General features: G+C 36.2%; 3 protein-coding genes across 3 annotated transcripts; all 3 read right to left on the bottom strand.

The window, feature by feature from the left end:
• Positions 1-3,146, bottom strand: LOC149038786 (neuropeptide SIFamide receptor-like). Its single transcript, XM_089184108.1, has 2 exons — positions 2,802-3,146; positions 1-1,977 (listed from the first exon to the last, which is right to left on the bottom strand). The coding sequence occupies exons 1-2, from the start codon at positions 2,914-2,916 to the stop codon at positions 914-916; spliced, it is 1,179 nt and encodes a 392-aa protein (XP_089040234.1). The 5' UTR covers positions 2,917-3,146; the 3' UTR covers positions 1-913.
• Positions 3,147-7,046: 3,900 nt separating this feature from the next.
• Positions 7,047-11,757, bottom strand: LOC113669592 (RYamide receptor). Its single transcript, XM_027185658.2, has 2 exons — positions 11,643-11,757; positions 7,047-10,849 (listed from the first exon to the last, which is right to left on the bottom strand). Exons 1-2 carry the CDS (start codon positions 11,755-11,757, stop codon positions 9,777-9,779), a joined length of 1,188 nt encoding a protein of 395 aa, XP_027041459.2. The 3' UTR covers positions 7,047-9,776.
• Positions 11,758-13,216: 1,459 nt separating this feature from the next.
• On the bottom strand, positions 13,217-16,487 carry LOC113669591 (substance-K receptor). Its single transcript, XM_027185656.2, has 2 exons — positions 15,018-16,487; positions 13,217-14,444 (listed from the first exon to the last, which is right to left on the bottom strand). The coding sequence occupies exons 1-2, from the start codon at positions 15,052-15,054 to the stop codon at positions 13,513-13,515; spliced, it is 969 nt and encodes a 322-aa protein (XP_027041457.2). The 5' UTR covers positions 15,055-16,487; the 3' UTR covers positions 13,217-13,512.
• Between the last annotated feature and the right edge of the window lie 5,380 nt (positions 16,488-21,867).

Here is a 21,867-nt window from a genome sequence, read left to right on the forward strand (position 1 = left end):
TATGTTGTCTCCTTCAATTAGAAGCTCAACAAGCAGAGACATATTTAAGAAATTACACAAGATCTTTTTATTCAAGAGAGCTTTTTCAATAGCTTTGGGTTCGTAATCTAGTATTTGATTTATCTTGAATAGTTTTCTCTCGAAATTTTATTGGCTTATTTCTCGTTGATTGATATATTTATCATTTTTATTGAGAACCTGCTACATATTATTTTGATCACATTTTACATGGTATATTGTTTTGTTTATATCAGTCAATGATATCAGTATTTATTTATTACTAGTATTGGTTACTTTTTGTTTTATTTTTACAAAATGCAGATGAAAATACTGCAATTGATATCTGCGCTATATAAGTTAATGAATTTTATTATCATTATTATTATTATGATCACAAGGAAATATCTACTCAGTTCATAGCTTCTTTTAGTTATTATTGATTGTCGCAAAACCAAAACCCTTGTTATCACAACGACCCATCAGAAGAATGGAAAAAAAAAAACCTTTAAGAGCCAATGAGAACACAAAGTTAAACCGACTAAACGGCCTGAAGCGCGGGAAAACGCGAGCATCCCAGTCGGGATTAGTTTTTGTCTTACATCTGACTGGTTGAGAAAGTGGCGCAAGGTTTGTGGACCAATTACAGAGCAAAGTAAAGCAAAACTAAAGCAATTCTAGATTACTTTTGACACTCCATTGAAACTTCTCTAATGCAAAGAAAAGTTCCTTTCTTTAAACAGAGAAGGAGTGGTATTTACATGGTTCAAATTTTCAACCTGTTTACTCTTATATAATACCACTGAAGAACAACATTCAAACGTTATGTAAAGCCTGAAAGGTCTTCTTTCATACTGCTGTTCACACCACACGGCTAGATTACGAAAGTTTTATACTTAAAGGAAGACACTTCCACTCATAAGTTGTGTCCAGAGTATGCTGTTAATTCAATGTTTCCTTCTTCCTTATTGATGATATCCAGAGTTGGCCTAATCCTGGTTAATTCTTGTCCAGTTTTGAACCTCCTTTCCTGCAGTGAGAATCGAGGAACACGACATCTTGAACAGGCCGATCTCAAGCCTTGACGGAAACTTTCAATAAATATGAAATACAGCAAAGGGTTAAAGGCGCTGTTGTTACAAATGAGCCAGAAACTTGTAGCAAATAAAAATGGGTATTGCATTAAAACTTCTCCAAAGGTTGGACCAGCGTTTCCAAATTCGAGGGTTAAGAGAAAAGCAAAGGCTGGTGCCCATGAAACAAAAAAAACAACTACAATTGAAATCATTAAAATAGTGACCTTTCGTGCCGTACGAATAACAAGATCCTTTCGATTGCTGGCCATCTCACCAGGAATGTCTCTTCTCCAAAGACGATAAGAAATCACTGAATAAAGCGTAATAATTGCGATAAATGAGCTCGTTATAGTAGTTACCATAATGTAGAAGTCAAGTCGCTCCCCTATTTCTTCACATCTCGGCCACACATCACCGTCAAAGTATATTAATTGTGTGTTCGACAGACTTCTTATTGGTAATGAAAATGAAATCAACCACATGACTGGAGTTGAAATCTTTACCATCCATTTTGATGAAAGTTTGTAAGATAGTGGTCGAGTTACGGCAAGACATCGATCAATGGCGATGGCAACAAGGTTTAAAAGAGAGCAGTAAAGTGTAACAGAGTTTCCGTATTCCACAAATTTACAAGTGAAGCTTCCCATAACACCACCAAACCATTTGCCTCTAAGAAAAAATATTTGGATGAAAATTGGTGTCAGGAGAACAGTGGTCAAGATATCACAAACAGCCAAGTTCAGTATAAGACAATTGGTTGATGTTTTTATGGATTGTTGTTTGACTATGATGCAAATCACAAGAGAGTTGCCTATCACAGACATCACGAAGCTAAATAATATGGCTGTGGCGAAAATTATTGTCGTTGGTAAACTGAATTGGAGATCGATGGTGCTTGGTAGATCTGCTGAGAAATGATGAAAATTCATGCATTATGAATGAATCTACAAGGGAAAAGCAAGCTCACATTCAGCATCAAGGGGAGTGGCTCATTGATATACCCGACACAGGAGGCTATTATCTCTGGGCCTTTTTATTTAAAGTGTAAAGTCAGTAATGTAGAGTGAAATTAACTCCCAATCCTCATTTTAAAAAAATGTGTTTTCAAAAATTATCTCTTATAACGTTTACTTGACAAATTTTTTTTAAGGAAAATTAAAGTTATTTTAATCTTTCTTGAGGTAAAATCTAATTAACGGGACTCATAGGAAATTAAATTTTCCACCTTCTGTTATGTAAATTGAACAAACAAATCACTGGCAGCTTATCACTTATTACTTCTCAAAATAATTTAACTACTGGTAGAGAAAAAACACTTGTGCGCTTGCTTCCTTCGGGATAATGAGCGTGTTCCTTATGTGTAGTCTCCAGAATTATTTTTACTGAAAGGCTGAAGTGAAACACTGGTGAGATGTCTGGGAAACTTAAAGCTCAAGTCATGTAAACTATGAGCTTCGTAGGTCTTTCACGGTTTCATGGATGAATCATTAAGAGAACGATAAAAGTATTTTCGCGCTGCAGGGCCGGCAGGGATTGTTTCAAATGAAAAATAAACTCATGCAAAATAATCATTCTGAACGGCAGTGTTCCTCCCAAAAATAATCACTCTTAAAAACGGAACCACATTACATGTTTCTACGGAATGGGATACAAGTCAGTCTTCCTCGCTGTATTCCTAAGTCTGTCTACCGCAAGTGAACAAAGGAAATAAAAGTTTTGATAACTTACATTTCCGTAGATTTGTATCGTTAAGGCTGGATGAGTTGTCCTCTGCAGAGGACACCCACACATAGAACATGATAATTGGGCAAACAACACGAAACCACATTTTATGTGTTAGCATGGTGCTTCGGCTTACCGGGTGAACGAGGACTCAAATTAACACAGCATTGCCGTTTTGTATTTGATTTGTCCTACTGATTAACCGAACAGCGGTTTGCTTTTGACTGTATGTTGTTTATTTACATTTCAAGGAATAATGAGACTTGAACGACAAGGGGATATAAAAATTGTCACTTTCTCTTGTTTTTTAATTTCGGATTTGCAAAGTAAGAAAACTCTTCAGATGCTCTGTCAATAAATAAAATCAAATACTCATAACTGGTCCGTTTCTAAAAAGCTTTAAAAAATTATACTGTAGACCTCGTTATCTCAACACTCAATTGCCTCAGCGAGTGAAAAATGAGGGAAATAAACCTTATTTATTAAGAGGACTCATCAAATTTTTGTAAAGTTCTCTGCAGAACTTAAACCTGTTCGAGAAAATGTGTTAATACGCGAAGAAGCATTATATTAGGTCTGAGGTTCTGCTGGTATCGGCGTTGAAGAAGTCTTTTAAGACTCATTGAATTTTGAAGTTTGGCTGATCCTCCTTCTTTCTCGAAATCCCCTCAAGATAGTCATGCCATTAGAATTGATGAGATCCATCGCGTAACTACAATCAATTTGATCAACGAAGACGCCGTTACCTCAATATGACTAGAATTAATGTACAAACGGAGCGAGTTCGGTCAAAAAATGCTTTAAAAAAACGACTTTTTGACGTTGCGCTATCGTTTAAAAGATCGAGGAAAACAAATCGATCAACACCCCTCTTTAACTGAATATCTGAAATTTATTAAGATCATGACTTGCTAAGGTCTGACTGCAAAGATATTGGCAAAGTAAAATTATTCCATCCTCTTGTCACTGATCTTGTGTTGTTTTATCGTTTGCAAAAGACATCATTTCAACTGCAAACAACTGATTTTAGCTACACTAAAACTAACTCACAGATCATTTTTCAAAATCTGAAGCATCATGGTCAGTACCATAGTGGTGTGGATATAACTAACACTCAATAATGAGATATCATAAAGTATCATTTGAGTCATGAACGTTTTTCGTAGCAGCTGCACCTAAGCTTTGCATTGTGTTGTCTCCTTCGATCGGAAGCTCAACAAACATAGATATATTTAAGAAATTGCAAAAGGCCTTTTTATTTAAGAAAGCTTTTTCAATAATTTAGGGTTCATAAATTGATATATCACAAATAATTTTATCTTGAGATGTTATTTCATTGGCTTATTCCTCGTAGATTGATATATTAATCACTTTGTAAGGTATATTATTTTGTTTATATTAGTTAATAATATCTGTATTTATCTGTTATAAGTATTGGTTACTTTTAGTTTTATTTTTGTAAAGTGGAGATGAAAATATCCCAATTGATATCTGCGCTATATAACTTTAAATAAATTTTTGTTAGTATTATTATTTTTATAACTATTACAAGAAAATGTCTATTTAGTTTAAAACTTCTTGTAATTGTTATTGATTCGCTTAAAACCAAAACCTAAGTTATCTCAAAAACCAATCAGAAGAAAGTAAAAAACTTTTAAGATGAGAACTCAACGTTAAACCAACCAAACAGCCTGAAGCGCTGGAAAACGCGAGCGACCAAGTCGGGATTGGTTTTTGTTTTATATCTGATTGGTCGAGAAAGTGGCGCAAGGTTTGTAGACCAATCACAGAGCAAAGTAAAGCAAAACCAAAGCAATTCTGAAATACTTATGACATTCCGATTTTTTCAGAAGAAAGTTCATCTCTTTAAACAGAGAAGGAGTGGAATATACATGGCTCACTTTTTCCACCTACTTACGCTTACATAATACTGCCGAAGGAAAACATTCAAACGTTATCCTAAGTCTGAGAGGTCTTCTTTCATACTCTTGTGCATGGTCACACAGATAAATTACGAACGTTTTATACTTAAAGGAAGACACTCCCACTCATAGATTGTGCCCAGAGTATGCTTTCAATTCAATGTTTCCTTCTTCCTTATTGATGATATCCAGAGTTGGCCTATTCCTCGTTAATTCCTGTCCAGTTTTGAACCTCCTTTCCTGCAGTGAGAATCGAGGAACACGACATCTTGAACAGGCCGTTCTCAAGCCTTGACGGAAACTTTCAATAAATATGAAATACAACAGGGGATTAAAGGCGCTGTTGTTACAAATAAGCCAGTAACTTATAGCAAATAAAAGGGGGTATTGCGTTAAAACTTCTCCAAAGGTCGGACCAGCGTTTCCAAATTCGAGGATTATGTGAAAAGCAAAGGCTGGTGTCCATGAAACAAAAAAGACAAATACAATTGAAATCATTAAAATAGTGACCTTTCGTGCTGTACGAATAACAAGATCCTTTTGATTGCTGGGTATCTCACCAGGGATGTTTCTTCTACAAAGACGATAAGAAATCACTGAATAAAGCGCACTCAGTGCAATAAATGAGCCCATTAAAGTAGCTACTGTGATATACAAGTCAAGAGAGCCTCGATCCCTTAATTCTTCACATCTCGGCCTCATATCACCGTCATAGTATAATTGTGTGTTCGACAGACTTCCTATGGGTAATGAAAATGAAATCAACCACGTGACAGGAATTGAAATCTTTACCAGCCTTTTTGATGAAAGTTTGTAAGATAGTGGACGAGTGACGGCAAGGCATCGATCAATGGCGATAGCAACTAGGTTTAAAAGAGAGCAGTAAAGTGTAACGGAGTTTCCGTATTCCAACATTTTACAAGTGAAGCTTCCCAAAGCACCACCAAACCATTTGCCTCCAAGAAAAACTATTTTGATGAAATTTGGTGTCAGGAGAACAGTGGTCAAGATATCACAAACAGCCAAGTTCAGTATAAGACAATTGGTTGATGTTTTCATGGACTGTTGTTTGGCTATGATGCAAATCACAAGAGAGTTGCCTATCACAGACATGACAAAGCTAAATAATATGGCTGTGGCGAGAATTATTGTCGTTGGTAAACTGAATTGGAGATCGATGATGCTTTGTTTATCTGCTGAGAAATGAGGAAATTCGTGCATTTTGAGTGAATCTACGAGAGAAAAGCAAGCTTATTCTAAGCTTCAAGGGGAGTGGCTCATTGATATAGCCGACATAGAGTCTATTATCTCTGGGCCTTTTTATTTAGAGTACAAAATCAGTGATGCAAAGTAAATTTAACACCCAATCCTTATTCAAAAAAAAGTTTTTTAAAACTGATCATTTCTTTCAACGTTTACTGAACCAAAGTTTTTTTGGAAAATTAGAGTTTTTTTTTAACCTTTCTTGGGGTAAAATGCAATTAATGGGACTCTCAGGAAATTATATTTTCCATCTTCTGTTATGTAAATTGAACAAACAAAACACTGGCAGCTTCTCGCTTACTACTACTCAAAACGCTCTAACGATTGGGAGTGAAAAAATACTTGAGCGCTTTCCTCTTCGGGATAATGAGCGTGTTCCTTATGTTTAATTTCCAGAATTATTTTTAATAAAATAGGCTGAAGTAAAACGCTGGTGAGATGTTTGGGAAACTTAAAGTTCAAGTCATGTAAACTATGAGCTTTGTAGGTCTTTTATGGTTTAAATAAACCACGGAGCCAGGGAACGATAAAGGCATTTTCACGCTGCAGGCTGGAAGGGATTGTTTCTAATGAAAACTGAACATATGCAAATTAATCATTCTGAAAGGTAACGTTCCTCCCCAAAATTTTCACTCTTAAAAACGAAGCTGTTTTATAGGTTTCTGGTGGATCGGGTGCAAGTCAGTCTTCCTGGCTGTATTCCTTTATTTACGGAAAGTGATCAAAGGAAATAAACGTTTTGATAACTTACATTTCTGTAGATTTGTATCGTTAAGGCTTGATAAGTTTTCCTCTGCAAAGGACACCCACACATAGCACACGAGAATTGGGCAAACAACACGAAACCACATTTTATGTGTTAGCATAATGCTTCAGTTTAGCGGGAGGATGAGGGCTCAAATGAACACAGCAACGCCGTTTTGTATATTTATGATTTCACGGCCTTCTGATTAACCGAACAGTGGTTTGCCTTTTGAGGGTATATTGTTTATTTACATTTCTCGGAAAAAAAGACTGGACGGACAAAGAGAAATAGATTTTATAGCTTTTTTATTGCAGTCTTGAATATTAATGATTTTACAGGAAATTATCATTTTCTCTTTTTATTTCATTTCGGATCCACAAAGTAAGAATTATTTGTAGATACTCTAAATAAATAAATAAAATCAAATACTCAGCACTGATCCATTTGTAAAAGCTAAAAAAAGTTCTCCTGTAGACCTCACCATCTCAACGCTCAATTGCCTTGGCTTATGAAACATGAGGGAAATATGTAAATTTTTAAGCCGTATTAATAAAGGGGGCTTATCAAATATTCATAAAGATCTCTGCACAACTGGGACCTGTTCGAGAAAATGTTTTGATACGCAAAGATGCATTATATTAGATTTAAGGTTTAAGACTCGTTGAATTCGGAAGCTTGGCTGTTTCCCCTTCTTTCTCGATAACCCCTCAAGATAGTCATGCCATTAGCATGGAGAAGATCCATTGCGGAACTTCAATCAACTCGATCAACGAAGCGTTCTTACTTCACTATGACCAGAATTAATATTAAAACTGAGTGAGTTCAGTTAAAAAATGCTTTAAAAACCGACTTTTTGACGCTGTCCTAACGTTTAAAAGATCGAGGAAAACAAATCGATCAAAACTCCTCTCTACTGAATACTAACTGAAATTTATTTTTTTTCAGAGGGCACGGTAACGAATCCTGCAATCTGATTGGTTCTTTACCCGGTCAGTATTTTCCTATCTCTGCCCACGGGCCACGGTAACGCTTTCGTGAATCGCCAAGTACATTCCAACTTTCGTTGCCATTTTTCAAAAATATATCTCGTTTTTCCGACTAGGTAGTATTTTTAAGCAAACACGTCGGTCACTACCTCAAGCCGATAAATAACTTAGAAATCCTCTCTTTTCTTTCTCCCAAATCACTTTGGTTGACAGAAAAATATTGGTTTCAGAATGAATTTGTGTAAGCAATAATGTCATTACGTTGGTTGACAGGCGGTCTAAAAACCGTTTGCAATTAACTTTAATCGTTCACAAAAAGTACATAGAAAGTTAAAACGTGAAGTGTTTGGTTACAGTTAAACTGAACGATGGAACTTTCATTAATTTAATATCAAACAATTTGTTCGTAATGAAAGAGCGAGCGAAGTTTTAATTTAAGTTCTACAACAAATAAACGCTCTCGGTGATTCTTTCCAAGTCCGTTAAATTTGGACATTTGTACCGTAAATTGCACAACAGAAACTGAAGGAATTGATTGAAAAAAGGCCGCATTAAATCCCTGCGTGTTTCGTTGGAGTGTACCATTCGAATTTAGTTTTTGTGGAGGAAAGATCAAATTTACACACGCCATTGCAGCAAACAAACGAACAAACTCACAACTTCAAAATAAAAAATTTGAATTTACTCACAATTACTTCCCTCGCCGTTTACTTAACGAACAGAGGTAAATCTTCCTACATGAATGAATCTTCGATGAGAGTGAGTACTTTTTGTTAGATCATCAACTGTTTTTGAAGAAAACATTGTCGTGACAGTCCTAGCCAAACTAGTTCCGTTGTTCAAATCTTCTTGCGCTTTTTTTTTCTTACGCGCTCTCTAATTGACAGGTGTCAGATGATGACAGATACTTGTAAAAATAATGTTTCAAAGTTTGTTAAGAAGCTTTTTAAATCACCTTTATTGTTGCGGAAATGAAAATGTTTCAGTGAGGCATCTCTCTTTAATTTGCATTACCTCTATTTTAACCAGTTACTTGCTCAAAAATTGTTCAGTTTATGGAAGATCTTGCCGTATTTATGGCCCTAAATCATTCGGGTTCTTTCAGAAAGAATCTCGTCAAGTTTAAAAAAGATAAATATGTTATTTACCGGCTGAGGGTCGGTCCGTATGGTGAAAAACTGTGACCTCGAGGCCGTAGGCCGAGGGCAGCATTTTCAAGACCTAGACCAAATAATTTTTCAAAATCTGATGCATCATGGCCAGTACCATGGTGGTTGCATATTTCTCCATACAAAAAAAAAAATCAGTTCAATTTTGGGTCGAAAAGAAGGGGTGGATGAAACTTGCGCTCAGTAATGGGATATTATAAAGTGTCATTTGAGTCATGAACGTTCTTATAAAGCAGCTGCACCTAAGCTTTGGATTGTGTTATCTCCTTCAACTAGAAACTCAACAAGCACAGATATTAAGAAATTATAAAAAATCTTTTGTAATGGCTTTGGGTGCGTAATCTGGTAATTGATTTATCATAAATAGTTTATCTTGAAATTTTATTTTATTGTCTTATTCCTCGTTGATTGATATATTTGTCATTTCTACTGAGAACCTACAACATTATTTTGATTACTTTTTTATGCGGTATATGATTTTTTTTATATCAGTCAACTGGTCAATAATATCAGTATTTATTAGTTATCAGTATTGGTTACTTCTGGTTTTATTTTTGTAAAGTGCAGTTGAAAATACCCCAAATGATATCTTCGCTATATAAGCAAGTCATGTTATTATTACTATTATTAGTATTATCATTACAAGAAAATATCTACTCCGTTCAAAACCTCTTACAGTTATTATTGATTATCTTAAAAACCAAAACCTAAGTTATCACAACGACCAATCAGAAGAAACGGTAAAACCTTTAAGAGCCAATGAGACCACAGAGTCAAACGGACCTGAGGCGCGGGAAAACGTAAGTGACCTAGTCAGGATTGGTTTTTGTTTCAGATCTGATTGGTTAAGTTTCTGGACCAATCACAGAGCAAAGTAAAGCAAAACCAATGCAATTCTAGATTACTGTTGACACAGAGTATGCTTTCAATTCAATATTTCCTTCTTCCTTATTGATGATATCCAAAGTTGGCCTATTCCTCGTTAATTCTTGTCCAGTTTTGACCCTCCTTTCCTGAGGTGAGAATCGAGGAACTCGACATCTTAAACAGGCCGATCTCAAGCCTTGACGGAAACTTTCAATAAATATGAAATACAGCAAAGGGTTAAAGGCGCTGTTGTTACAAATAAGCCAGTAACTTATAGCAAATAAGAAGGGATGTTGCACTAAAACTGCTCCAAAGGTCGGACCAGCGTTTCCATATTCGACGATTATGAGAAAAGCAAAGGCTGGTGCCCATGAAACAAAAAAGACAACTACAATTGATATCATTAAAACGGTGACCTTTCGTGCTGTACGAATGACAAGTTCCTTTTGATTGCTGGGCATCTCACCAGGAATGTTTCTTCTCCAAAGACGATAAGAAATCACTGAATAAAGTGTAATCAATGCGATAAACGAGCCGACTAAAGTAGCTTTCGCCAAGTACAAGTCGAGAGAGCCTCGACCGCTTTTCTCTTCACATCTCGGCCACACGTCACCGTCATAGTATAATAATTGTGTGTCTGACAGACTCACTACTGGTAACGAAAGTGAAATCAACCAAATTACAGGAATTGAAATCTTTACCAGCCATTTTGATGAAAGTTTGTAAGATAGTGGTCGAGTGACGGCAAGACATCGATCAATGGCGATTGCAACTAGGTTTAAAAGAGAGCAGTAAATTGGAAAAGAGTTCCCGTATTCCACTATTTTGCAAGTGACCCTTCCAATATCACCGCCAAACCATCTGCCGCCGAGAAAAATTCTTCTGGTGAAAGTTGGTGTCAGGAGTAAAGTGGTCAAAATATCACAAACAGCCAAGTTCATAATGAGACAATTGGTTGATGTTTTCATATATTGTTGTTTGGCTATGATGCAAATCACTAGAGAATTGCCTATCACAGACATCACGAAGCTAAATAATATGGCTGTGGCGAAAATTATTGTCATTGGTAGACTAAATCGGAAATTGATGGTGCTTTGTGGATCTGTTGAGAGATTAGGGAAATCTAAGCAGTTTTTAATTAGTTGGCGAGAGAAAAGTAAGCTCATTTTTAGCATCCACGGGAGAGGCTCATCGATATACCTGACAAAAGAGTCCATTTCCTCTGGTCCTATCATGAGATCATGGACCGTTATTAATTTAACACCCAATCCTCGTGTAAAAAATTTGTTTTTCCAAAAATAATTTCTTATGGCGTCTACTTACCCCCAATTTTTCAGGAAAAATAAATTTTTTAACTTCCCTGAGGTAAAATGTAATTAATGTGACTCACAGGAAATTGCATTCTCCCCCTCCTGTTATGTAAATTGAGCAAACAAAACATTGACAGTTTATCACTTATTACTGCTCACTTTCACGAAAGGGCGTGAAAAATAATTGAGCACTTTCCCTTTTCGAGATAATAAGGGTGTTCCTTAGGTGTAGTCTTCAGAATTATTTTTACTAGAAAGTTTAGTAAAACGCTGATGAGATGTTCGGGAAACTTAACGCTCAAGTTATGTAAACTATGAGCTTCGTATGTCTTTTACGGCTTAAATGAATAAATCATTTTCATGTTGCAGGGCCGGCAGGGATTGTTTCCTATGAAAACTCATGAAAAATAATCATTCTGAACGGTAACGTTCTTTCCCAAAATGTCCAATCTTAAAAACGAAGCCATATTACATGTTTCTATGGAATCAGATGGTAGTCAGTCATCCTCGCTTTCGTTCTATCTCTCTGTTCCTATATCTGTGTGCCCCAAGAAAACAAGGGAAGTAAACGTTTCGATAACTTACTTTTCCCTAGATTTGCATCGTTGAGCCTTGATGAATTATCCTCTGCAAAAGAGACCAACACACAGCAAACGAGAACTGGGCAAATAACACGAGACCAGAGCCTATGTATGAGCATATTGCTTCAGTTTACTGGGAGGATGAGAACTCAAATGAACACAGCGGGGCCGTTTTGTGTATGACTTGTCCTTCTGATTTGCCGATCAGTGGTTTCCTTTTGACCCTATATTGTTATTTACATTTCAAGGAAAATAAAGACTTGGAGGACAAAGAGAAATGGATTTTATCGTTTTTTATTTCTCGCAATCTTGAATCTTTTGCCATTCAATATTTAATATAAAGCATTGAATTGCTTTCGCAAAACATGATCTTTTTCTATTTCATTTCATTCCGGATTTACAGAGCATGAAAGTCTTTGTAGATAATCAATTCAAAACAAATAGGTCATAGCTAGATTTAAATTTTTGATTCTGATCCATCTGTAAAAAGCTACCAAGGTTCTCCCGTAAACCCCATAACAGTATTCTAAACTGGTGACTGAGGGAAATGTCTAAATTTTTAAGGGTGCCTGCCAAAGTTTTCGACTGATTTTCGAAAACTCAGTGAAGCATCATGGCCGATTCCATGGTGGTTGCATAGCTTAAAGAGCTGTTTGATTTAAAAATAGATATCGGCAGCAAAATGTACAGAAAAGCAATTAATCAGTTCATTAATGGGTCGAAAGTTGAACTTCCGTAAACTTCTCATATTTTAGACATGTAGTTGTCAGAGGTCTTTTCAACTGCATATGATATTTTTAATTCACAGTAACAAACCGAAAAATTATTTCACAGAAAAATTAAAATATCTAATCATCCATTTTTAGTTTTTAGTTAGGATTAGTCTCTGAAATCAATCAGGGAACGAAATAATCATTAACTAAATGGTATTTTTCAAAACTTGTACCAAGCCTCCAACGCTGAGAGTGCCTGAGCAGAAATCTTGAGGAATTATTTCGCGTCCTTAACAATGAATGTGTCATATGAGCTTCACTGTCTCCCTTGTTGTAGTTGTTCAATCTGTGTTTTGTACAGCAAGCCCTGAAGTACGACAACTTTCTCGAGCGCCTAACCTCGAGAGAACCAGGATTGGAACAAAATTGATTTGTTCGCGGCAAAATCAGATGGCTTAAAGTCACAGCAATTTCCACCAACGTTCTTGGTTTTAGGAATACATTACATACTCTAAAATAAACTGCATTATATTACAAACTTACGAAGCTCTTTATTGCTGGATCAGGTCTTCTTGACACACACACACAGACACAATAGCTCTCATTTATTAAACCTCTATGTGCTACTTACCCTATTTTCATCGTTGTAAAATGTAAATGATTACAATTCCTTTCTACTGATGTTCTTGTTTCATTCGTCATGATAAGCAATCCCTGAATTTTAAATAGCATTCTCAGTATTTACTGCTGCATTTTCACCCTGAATTTTTCTGCTCGATGACTCACTCAAGTCTTGTCTCGAACTGAATTCAGTCACTTATTATAAAAAGAACAATCTTTTGATCTTACTTGTTAGATGCCTTCGTGGACTAGTTCGTCATTTTATTTAGACAGACAAAATCAAAATACTCAACCAGATATAGACGGTTGACATGATTTTACGAGGGACGATAACTGTTTTTCATGTTAGATGAAGTAAAATGGAGCGGACTGCGCACATAAGAAATTGATGCACAATTTCAACTTTATGTTCTACTATTGAAGAGGTGTAACTTGTGTAATGTGGGTATTACAGAATGTCCTCAATTCAACAGCCCTTTCCTCCGGATTCAGAACGTTCACAGCTTGCCTATTTCTAATTCGTTCTCCTGTTTCGTACTTTCATCGAAACCTACGTAGTCTTAACCGAGGAGGTCGACAATTTGAACATAATAATTTTAGACCTTGACGGAAGCTTTCGATAAATAGGAAATACAAACACGAGTTACAAGCACTGTTGTTTACGACTAACCAGAAACTTATAGCAGTTAAAAATGGATATTCTCTCATAATTGACTCATAAGCGAAATTAATCTCAATTACTTCTGCGAGCATAGACATAAAAATTGGTGCCCATGAAAGAAAAAACACGGCTACAATGAAAATCATTAATATGGTGACCTTCCGTGCTGTACGAGTAGCAAGTGCTTGCTGATTACTGGAAACTTCGCCAGGAATGCTTCTTCTCCAAAGACGATAACAAATTACAGAATAGAGGACAATCAACGCGATCAACGAGATGACCAAAAATACTAAGGACGAAAACAGTGCAAAACGGCTTCTTCCACTTGATGATTCAGCGTTCCCATCTTGTCGTGTCAACACACCCTCTAGTGATAGCAAACATGAACTCAACCATACGAGAGGAATTCCTACTTTCACCAGCCATTTTGATGAGACTTTGTATGTCAGTGGTCGGATGACGGCTAGAAATCGATCGATGGCGATGGTAACCATGTTGAAAATTGAGGAATAAAGTAATATAGAAACTCCGAACGCCAACATTCTACGAGAAATGTCAGAAACATTTCCTAGGTAACAGCCATTCGCTTCATCTCCAATGCAAAGGTACAAAATTAATAAGGGAGCCTGAATCATAGTTATTAAAACATCACTTATAGCTAAGCTCACTATTAGACAGTTGGTTGATGTTCTCTTGGTTTGGTTCTTGAATACGATGTAGATCACTAATGAGTTTCCAATCACAGACACCAGGATGGTAACAGACGAAGCCAAAGTGAAAATCACTTTAATCGTGAGGCTCAATTGAGGACCTGTTGATGAGAACGAGGTTTTTCTGTTGAATTAACACCATTTATAAGCTGAAAAGGTACATGTGACGCCAGATGAAAAATTGCCAAGAAAAAGTGATCATCTTTTATTGCTAAGACGATAAATTTAATTTTTTTAAGGTTTCCCATCATTAACAGAATTTTCAACTGTCTTTGATTGATTCCATTAAATAAAAATGCCATGGCTAGAAATGGTAATAAGTTGCTTGTCATTTTTTTACCTTTTAAAAAAAGTTATATTTTTATTTTGTATATTGCAGAAAAATTGTGCTGGAGTGTCGTGTGATCCTCACGATTTTCAAGTTTGAGCTTTGTTGATTCTAGGCATTTTGATATTCTTACGAAACATCAGTGAAAACTTCTTCGAACTCAATTGCTGGTTAACCTAACGAAACTCACACGATATTTAGAGATAAAGAAAATTGAGATGTTACCTACAGAGTCCAAATAAGTCTTGGAGATCAATAAATCCCCAAGTAATACAAAGGAGGAATAAGAAGCAAAGAAGACCGAATCGCTAGAAAATCAAAATTTTGATGCAAACACAATACTTACTTGTTTCAGAATCAGTTGTTGCACTTTCGTCTGCCATTGACTTCCACACTCTGCACGCTAAAATCAGGCAACCAGGACTTGAAAACAAAATTTGGGTTTTTGGTGAAGATAGTCTAAATTAAGAAAATAACTCTTATAAATAATTCTTGATATTTCGCAGTGAGGGAGTGTTTTCTCCAGACTGACAATAGAATCGTTTGGGTACATTATTAGAAAACAATGTGATTGGTGAGCTGAGGACATCGTAACCTTTCGAGGCGTTAGGTATGTCAAGTATTGGTTATGGAAATAATGTTTATGAGGTTTAATTAAAATGGTTCCTTCTTCCTGCTGGGCAAATGTTTGTCAAAAATTAATTTCGCCATGAAATCATAACTTTTTCTATCATTAAGAAAGATGGTGTTGATATGGATGAAACAATATATTGGTGTTCCTTAAAGTTTCTTTTAGCTCTGGTGTGACTCATTAGACGCTCCTTGCGGTTTCAGAATTGATTTCTGATAAGGCGAGATCTAGAAAGCAACGCCACACCGAACTTTGTCGACTCAAATGGCGCATTCATCTATTGCAATAAAAAATATGTTAAAGTGATCAGAGAGATGAATATTGAAAAAGCTTTAATCGAGAATATTCTAGGATCTTCTCAGACTCACTACATTTTTTAATAGTTTGCAACGATCATAATTTCATTCTACACGGTAGTTTTCGTCCAACAGAATCGAAAAATACAGCTCTTTATTAATTTATTCTTCAACTCATTTTTGACTGATTTTCACTTACCGGTACTCTTTTCTACTGTAAATTAGTCATCACTTTTTTCTTTTATTTCGACGTTTAGTTATAACAATTATACAGAATATACATAAGGTTGTTCCACCATGAAATATTTTCGCAAGGATTAAAAAAAAAAACCATTAAGCATTAAGCTAGATAAAACAGAACTGCTCAGCTCGTGGAATCTATAATTTTCCGTTCACACTTACGACAACCTTTGATAAACATTTACACAAATATTCCCACACGTTTTGACCCGTGGTTTTGACAGCTGAAAAGCACTCAGGATCACAGTTCCCATGTAATAACAGATAATTATGTTTTGGCCGAACTATTTAAAAGACCCAAAAAAGCTCAATACCACGCCTAAATTAAGATCAAGTTAGAGTTGAGCTAAAAGTGGCAATACTTGTTAGGAAGAATATTTGATTAAAAGAGCGTGTTTTGATAAATACTACTAAGCGCACGGAATAAACTAAAACACTCTAATAAAAATATCATGCCGCATTTTCATCGGCAGCATGAATATTTTAAAGGAATCGCACCTGCCTTGCCGGAGCGCTGGTTACTCTGGTGACGCTTAAGATTTCTCTCGGGTGGGGAGAGGAAATTGCCACTGCCTTTAGACAGACGACGAACCGCTCCTATTTCCCAAAGGAAGCCGTTGTTCATTAGAAACGACTCAAACTAACTCCTAGGAAATATTTGGAATTCCATAATGACTATGTGTTAAATGTTATGAAGGAGCTGGCCAAACGCACACAACATCTTGCAACATCCAAAAATGTTGCAATAATTTGACCATTTCCAAACTTGATCCAACACCAACTAACGCAACAATCAGGCAACAAGTTCAACTAAACTGCGCGAGATAAAAACGCAACAGTCAGGCACAAAAGTAAACTAAAATGCACGAGGAACAAACGTTACAATCAGGCAACAATGGGAACTAAAATGCGCGAGATAATAACAAAAAAACAGAAAAAAAGTAAAATTAAAATGCACGAGACACTAACGCAACAATCAGACAGAAAGGAAAACTAAAATGCACGAGACACTAACGCAACAATCAGACAAAAAGGAAAACTAAAATGCACGAGACACTAACGCAACAATCAGACAAAAAGGAAAACTAAAATGCACAAGACGCTAACGCAACAATCAGACAAAAAAGGAAAACTAAAATGCACGAGACACCAACCCAACAATCAGATAGAAAGGAAAACCAAAATGCGAGAGACACTATCGCAACAATCAGACAGAAAGGGAAACTAAAATTCACGGGATACTAACGCAACAATCAGACAAAAAGAAAAACCAAAGTGGAAGAGACACTAACGCAACAATCAGGCACCAAGGAAAACTAAAATGCTTTGGACACTAATGTAACAATCAGACAAAAAGGAAAGGTAAAATGCACGAGACACTAACACAACAATCAGACAGAAAGGAAAACTAAAATGCACGAGACACTAACGCAACAATCAGACAGAAAGAAAAGCTAAAATTCAAGAGACACTAGCGCAACAATCAGACAAAAAGGAAAACTAAAGCGTACGAGACACCAACGAAACAATCAGACAGAAAGAAAAACTAAAATGTACGAGACACTAATGCAACAATCAGACAAAAAAGGAAAACTAAAATTCACGAGACACTAACGCAACAATCAGACAGAAAGAAAAACTAAAATGTACGAGACACTAATGCAACAATCAGACAAAAAAGGAAAACTAAAATTCACGAGACACTAACGCAACAATCAGACAGAAAGAAAAACTAAAATGTACGAGACACTAATGCAACAATCAGACAAAAAAGGAAAACTAAAATTCACGAGACACTAACGCAACAATCAGACAGAAAGAAAAACTAAAATGTACGAGACACCAACGCAACAATCAGACAAAAAAGAAAAACTAAAATGCACGAGACACTAACGCAACAATCAGACAGAAAGGAAAACTAAAATGCACTTCACACTAACCCAACAATCAAACAAAAAGGAAAACTAAAATGTACGAGACACTAACGCAACAATCAGACAAAAAGGAAAACTAAAATGCACGAGACACTAACGCAACAAGATAAAAAGGAAAGCTAAAATGCACGAGACACTAACGCAACAATCAGACAGAAAGGAAAACTAAAATGCACTTCACAGTAACCCAACAATCAGACAAAAAGGAAAACTAAAATGCACGAGACACTAACACAACAATCAGACAGAGAGGAAAACTAAAATGCACGAGACACTAACGCAACAATCAGACAAAAAGGAAAACTAAAGCGTACGAGACACCAACGCAACAATCAGACAGAAAGAAAAACTAAAATGCACGAGACACTAACGCAACAATCAGACAGAAAGAAAAGCTAAAATTCAAGAGACACTAGCGCAACAATCAGACAAAAAGGAAAACTAAAGCGTACGAGACACCAACGCAACAATCAGACAGAAAGAAAAACTAAAATGTACGAGACACTAATGCAACAATCAGACAAAAAAGGAAAACTAAAATTCACGAGACACCAACGCAACAATCAGACAGAAAGAAAAACTAAAATGTACGAGACACTAACGCAACAATCAGACAGAAAGAAAAACTAAAATGCACGAGACACTAACGCAACAATCAGATAGAAAGGAAAACCAAAATGCGAGAGAAACTATCGCAACAATCAGACAGAAAGAAAAACTAAAATGTACGAGACACCAACCCAACAATCAGATAGAAAGGAAAACCAAAATGCACGAGACACTAACGCAACAATCAGACAGAAAGAAAAACTAAAATGTACGAGACACTAACCCAAAAATCAGATAGAAAGGAAAACCAAAATGCGAGAGACACTATCGCAACAATCAGACAGAAAGGGAAACTAAAATTCACGGGATACTAACGCAACAATCAGACAAAAAGAAAAACCAAAGTGGAAGAGACACTAACGCAACAATCAGGCACCAAGGAAAACTAAAATGCTTCGGACACTAATGTAACAATCAGACAAAAAGGAAAGGTAAAATGCACGAGACACTAACACAACAATCAGACAGAAAGGAAAACTAAAATGCACGAGACACTAACGCAACAATCAGACAGAAAGAAAAGCTAAAATTCAAGAGACACTAGCGCAACAATCAGACAAAAAGGAAAACTAAAGCGTACGAGACACCAACGCAACAATCAGACAGAAAGAAAAACTAAAATGTACGAGACACTAATGCAACAATCAGACAAAAAAGGAAAACTAAAATTCACGAGACACTAACGCAACAATCAGACAGAAAGAAAAACTAAAATGTACGAGACACCAACGCAACAATCAGACAAAAAAGAAAAACTAAAATGCACGAGACACTAACGCAACAATCAGACAGAAAGGAAAACTAAAATGCACTTCACACTAACCCAACAATCAGACAAAAAGGAAAACTAAAATGTACGAGACACTAACGCAACAATCAGACAAAAAGGAAAACTAAAATGCACGAGACACTAACGCAACAAGATAAAAAGGAAAGCTAAAATGCACGAGACACTAACGCAACAATCAGACAGAAAGGAAAACTAAAATGCACTTCACAGTAACCCAACAATCAGACAAAAAGGAAAACTAAAATGCACGAGACACTAACACAACAATCAGACAGAGAGGAAAACTAAAATGCACGAGACACTAACGCAACAATCAGACAAAAAGGAAAACTAAAGCGTACGAGACACCAACGCAACAATCAGACAGAAAGAAAAACTAAAATGCACGAGACACTAACGCAACAATCAGACAGAAAGAAAAGCTAAAATTCAAGAGACACTAGCGCAACAATCAGACAAAAAGGAAAACTAAAGCGTACGAGACACCAACGCAACAATCAGACAGAAAGAAAAACTAAAATGTACGAGACACTAATGCAACAATCAGACAAAAAAGGAAAACTAAAATTCACGAGACACCAACGCAACAATCAGACAGAAAGAAAAACTAAAATGTACGAGACACTAACGCAACAATCAGACAGAAAGAAAAACTAAAATGCACGAGACACTAACGCAACAATCAGATAGAAAGGAAAACCAAAATGCGAGAGAAACTATCGCAACAATCAGACAGAAAGAAAAACTAAAATGTACGAGACACCAACCCAACAATCAGATAGAAAGGAAAACCAAAATGCACGAGACACTAACGCAACAATCAGACAGAAAGAAAAACTAAAATGTACGAGACACTAACCCAAAAATCAGATAGAAAGGAAAACCAAAATGCGAGAGACACTATCGCAACAATCAGACAGAAAGGGAAACTAAAATTCACGGGATACTAACGCAACAATCAGACAAAAAGAAAAACCAAAGTGGAAGAGACACTAACGCAACAATCAGGCACCAAGGAAAACTAAAATGCTTCGGACACTAATGTAACAATCAGACAAAAAGGAAAGGTAAAATGCACGAGACACTAACACAACAATCAGACAGAAAGGAAAACTAAAATGCACGAGACACTAACGCAACAATCAGACAGAAAGAAAAGCTAAAATTCAAGAGACACTAGCGCAACAATCAGACAAAAAGGAAAACTAAAGCGTACGAGACACCAACGCAACAATCAGACAGAAAGAAAAACTAAAATGTACGAGACACTAATGCAACAATCAGACAAAAAAGGAAAACTAAAATTCACGAGACACTAACGCAACAATCAGACAGAAAGAAAAACTAAAATGTACGAGACACCAACGCAACAATCAGACAAAAAAGAAAAACTAAAATGCACGAGACACTAACGCAACAATCAGACAGAAAGGAAAACTAAAATGCACTTCACACTAACCCAACAATCAGACAAAAAGGAAAACTAAAATGTACGAGACACTAACGCAACAATCAGACAAAAAGGAAAACTAAAATGCACGAGACACTAACGCAACAAGATAAAAAGGAAAGCTAAAATGCACGAGACACTAACGCAACAATCAGACAGAAAGGAAAACTAAAATGCACTTCACAGTAACCCAACAATCAGACAAAAAGGAAAACTAAAATGCACGAGACACTAACACAACAATCAGACAGAGAGGAAAACTAAAATGCACGAGACACTAACGCAACAATCAGACAAAAAGGAAAACTAAAGCGTACGAGACACCAACGCAACAATCAGACAGAAAGAAAAACTAAAATGCACGAGACACTAACGCAACAATCAGACAGAAAGGAAAACTAAAATGCACGAGACACTAACGCAGCAATCAGACAAAAAGGAAAACTAAAATGCACGAGACACTAACGCAGCAATCAGACAAAAAGGAAAGCTAAAATGCACGAGACACTAACGCAACAATCAGACAGAAAGGAAAACTAAAATGCACGAGACACTAACGCAACAATCAGACAGAAAGGAAAACTAAAATGCACGAGACACTAACGCAACAATCAGACAGAAAGGAAAACTAAAATGCACGAGACACTAACACAACAATCAGACAGAAAGGAAAACTAAAATGCACGAGACACTAACGCAACAATCAGACAGAAAGGAAAACTAAAATGCATGAGACACTAACGCAATAATCAGTCAAAAAGGAAAACTAAAATGCTCGGGACATCAACGTAACAATCAGACAAAAAGGAAAACTAAAATGCACGAGACACTAACACAGCAATCAGACAGAAAGGAAAACTAAAATGCAAGAAACACTAACGCAACAATCAGACGGAAAAAAAAACTAAAACGTACGAAACACTACCACAACAATCAGGCAAAAAGAAAAACTAAAATGCACAAGACACTAACACAACAATCAGACAAAAAGGAAAACTAAAATGCACTACACACTAACACAACAATCAGACAAAAAAGGAAAACCAAAATGCACCAGACACAAACACAACAATCAGACAGAGAGGAAAACTAAAATGCACGAGACACTAACGCAACAATAAGACTGAGAGGAAAACTAAAATGCACGAGACACTAACGCAACAATCAGACAGAAAGGAAAACTAAAATGTACGAGACACTAACGCAACAATCAGACAAAAAGGAAAACTAAAATGCACGAGACACT

This window comes from Pocillopora damicornis, chromosome 10 (assembly GCF_964200805.1).
Source record: "Pocillopora damicornis chromosome 10, jaPocDami1.2, whole genome shotgun sequence".
NCBI classification, from domain to species: Eukaryota; Metazoa; Cnidaria; class Anthozoa; order Scleractinia; family Pocilloporidae; genus Pocillopora; species Pocillopora damicornis.

Bases quoted from the DNA above. Each gene is read 5' to 3' on its own strand.
- LOC149038786 (XM_089184108.1), bottom strand. From the start codon at position 2,916: ATGCTAACACATAAAATGTGGTTTCGTGTTGTTTGCCCAATTATCATG. The intron at 1,978-2,801 runs GTAAGTTATCAA...ATTTCTCAGCAG, and splicing joins CGATACAAATCTACGGAAAT to ATCTACCAAGCACCATCGAT.
- LOC113669592 (XM_027185658.2), bottom strand. From the start codon at position 11,757: ATGCTCATACATAGGCTCTGGTCTCGTGTTATTTGCCCAGTTCTCGTT. The intron at 10,850-11,642 runs GTAAGTTATCGA...ATCTCTCAACAG, and splicing joins CGATGCAAATCTAGGGAAAA to ATCCACAAAGCACCATCAAT.
- LOC113669591 (XM_027185656.2), bottom strand. From the start codon at position 15,054: ATGGCAGACGAAAGTGCAACAACTGATTCTGAAACAA. The intron at 14,445-15,017 runs GTAAGTATTGTG...TCTCATCAACAG, and splicing joins AACAACTGATTCTGAAACAA to GTCCTCAATTGAGCCTCACG.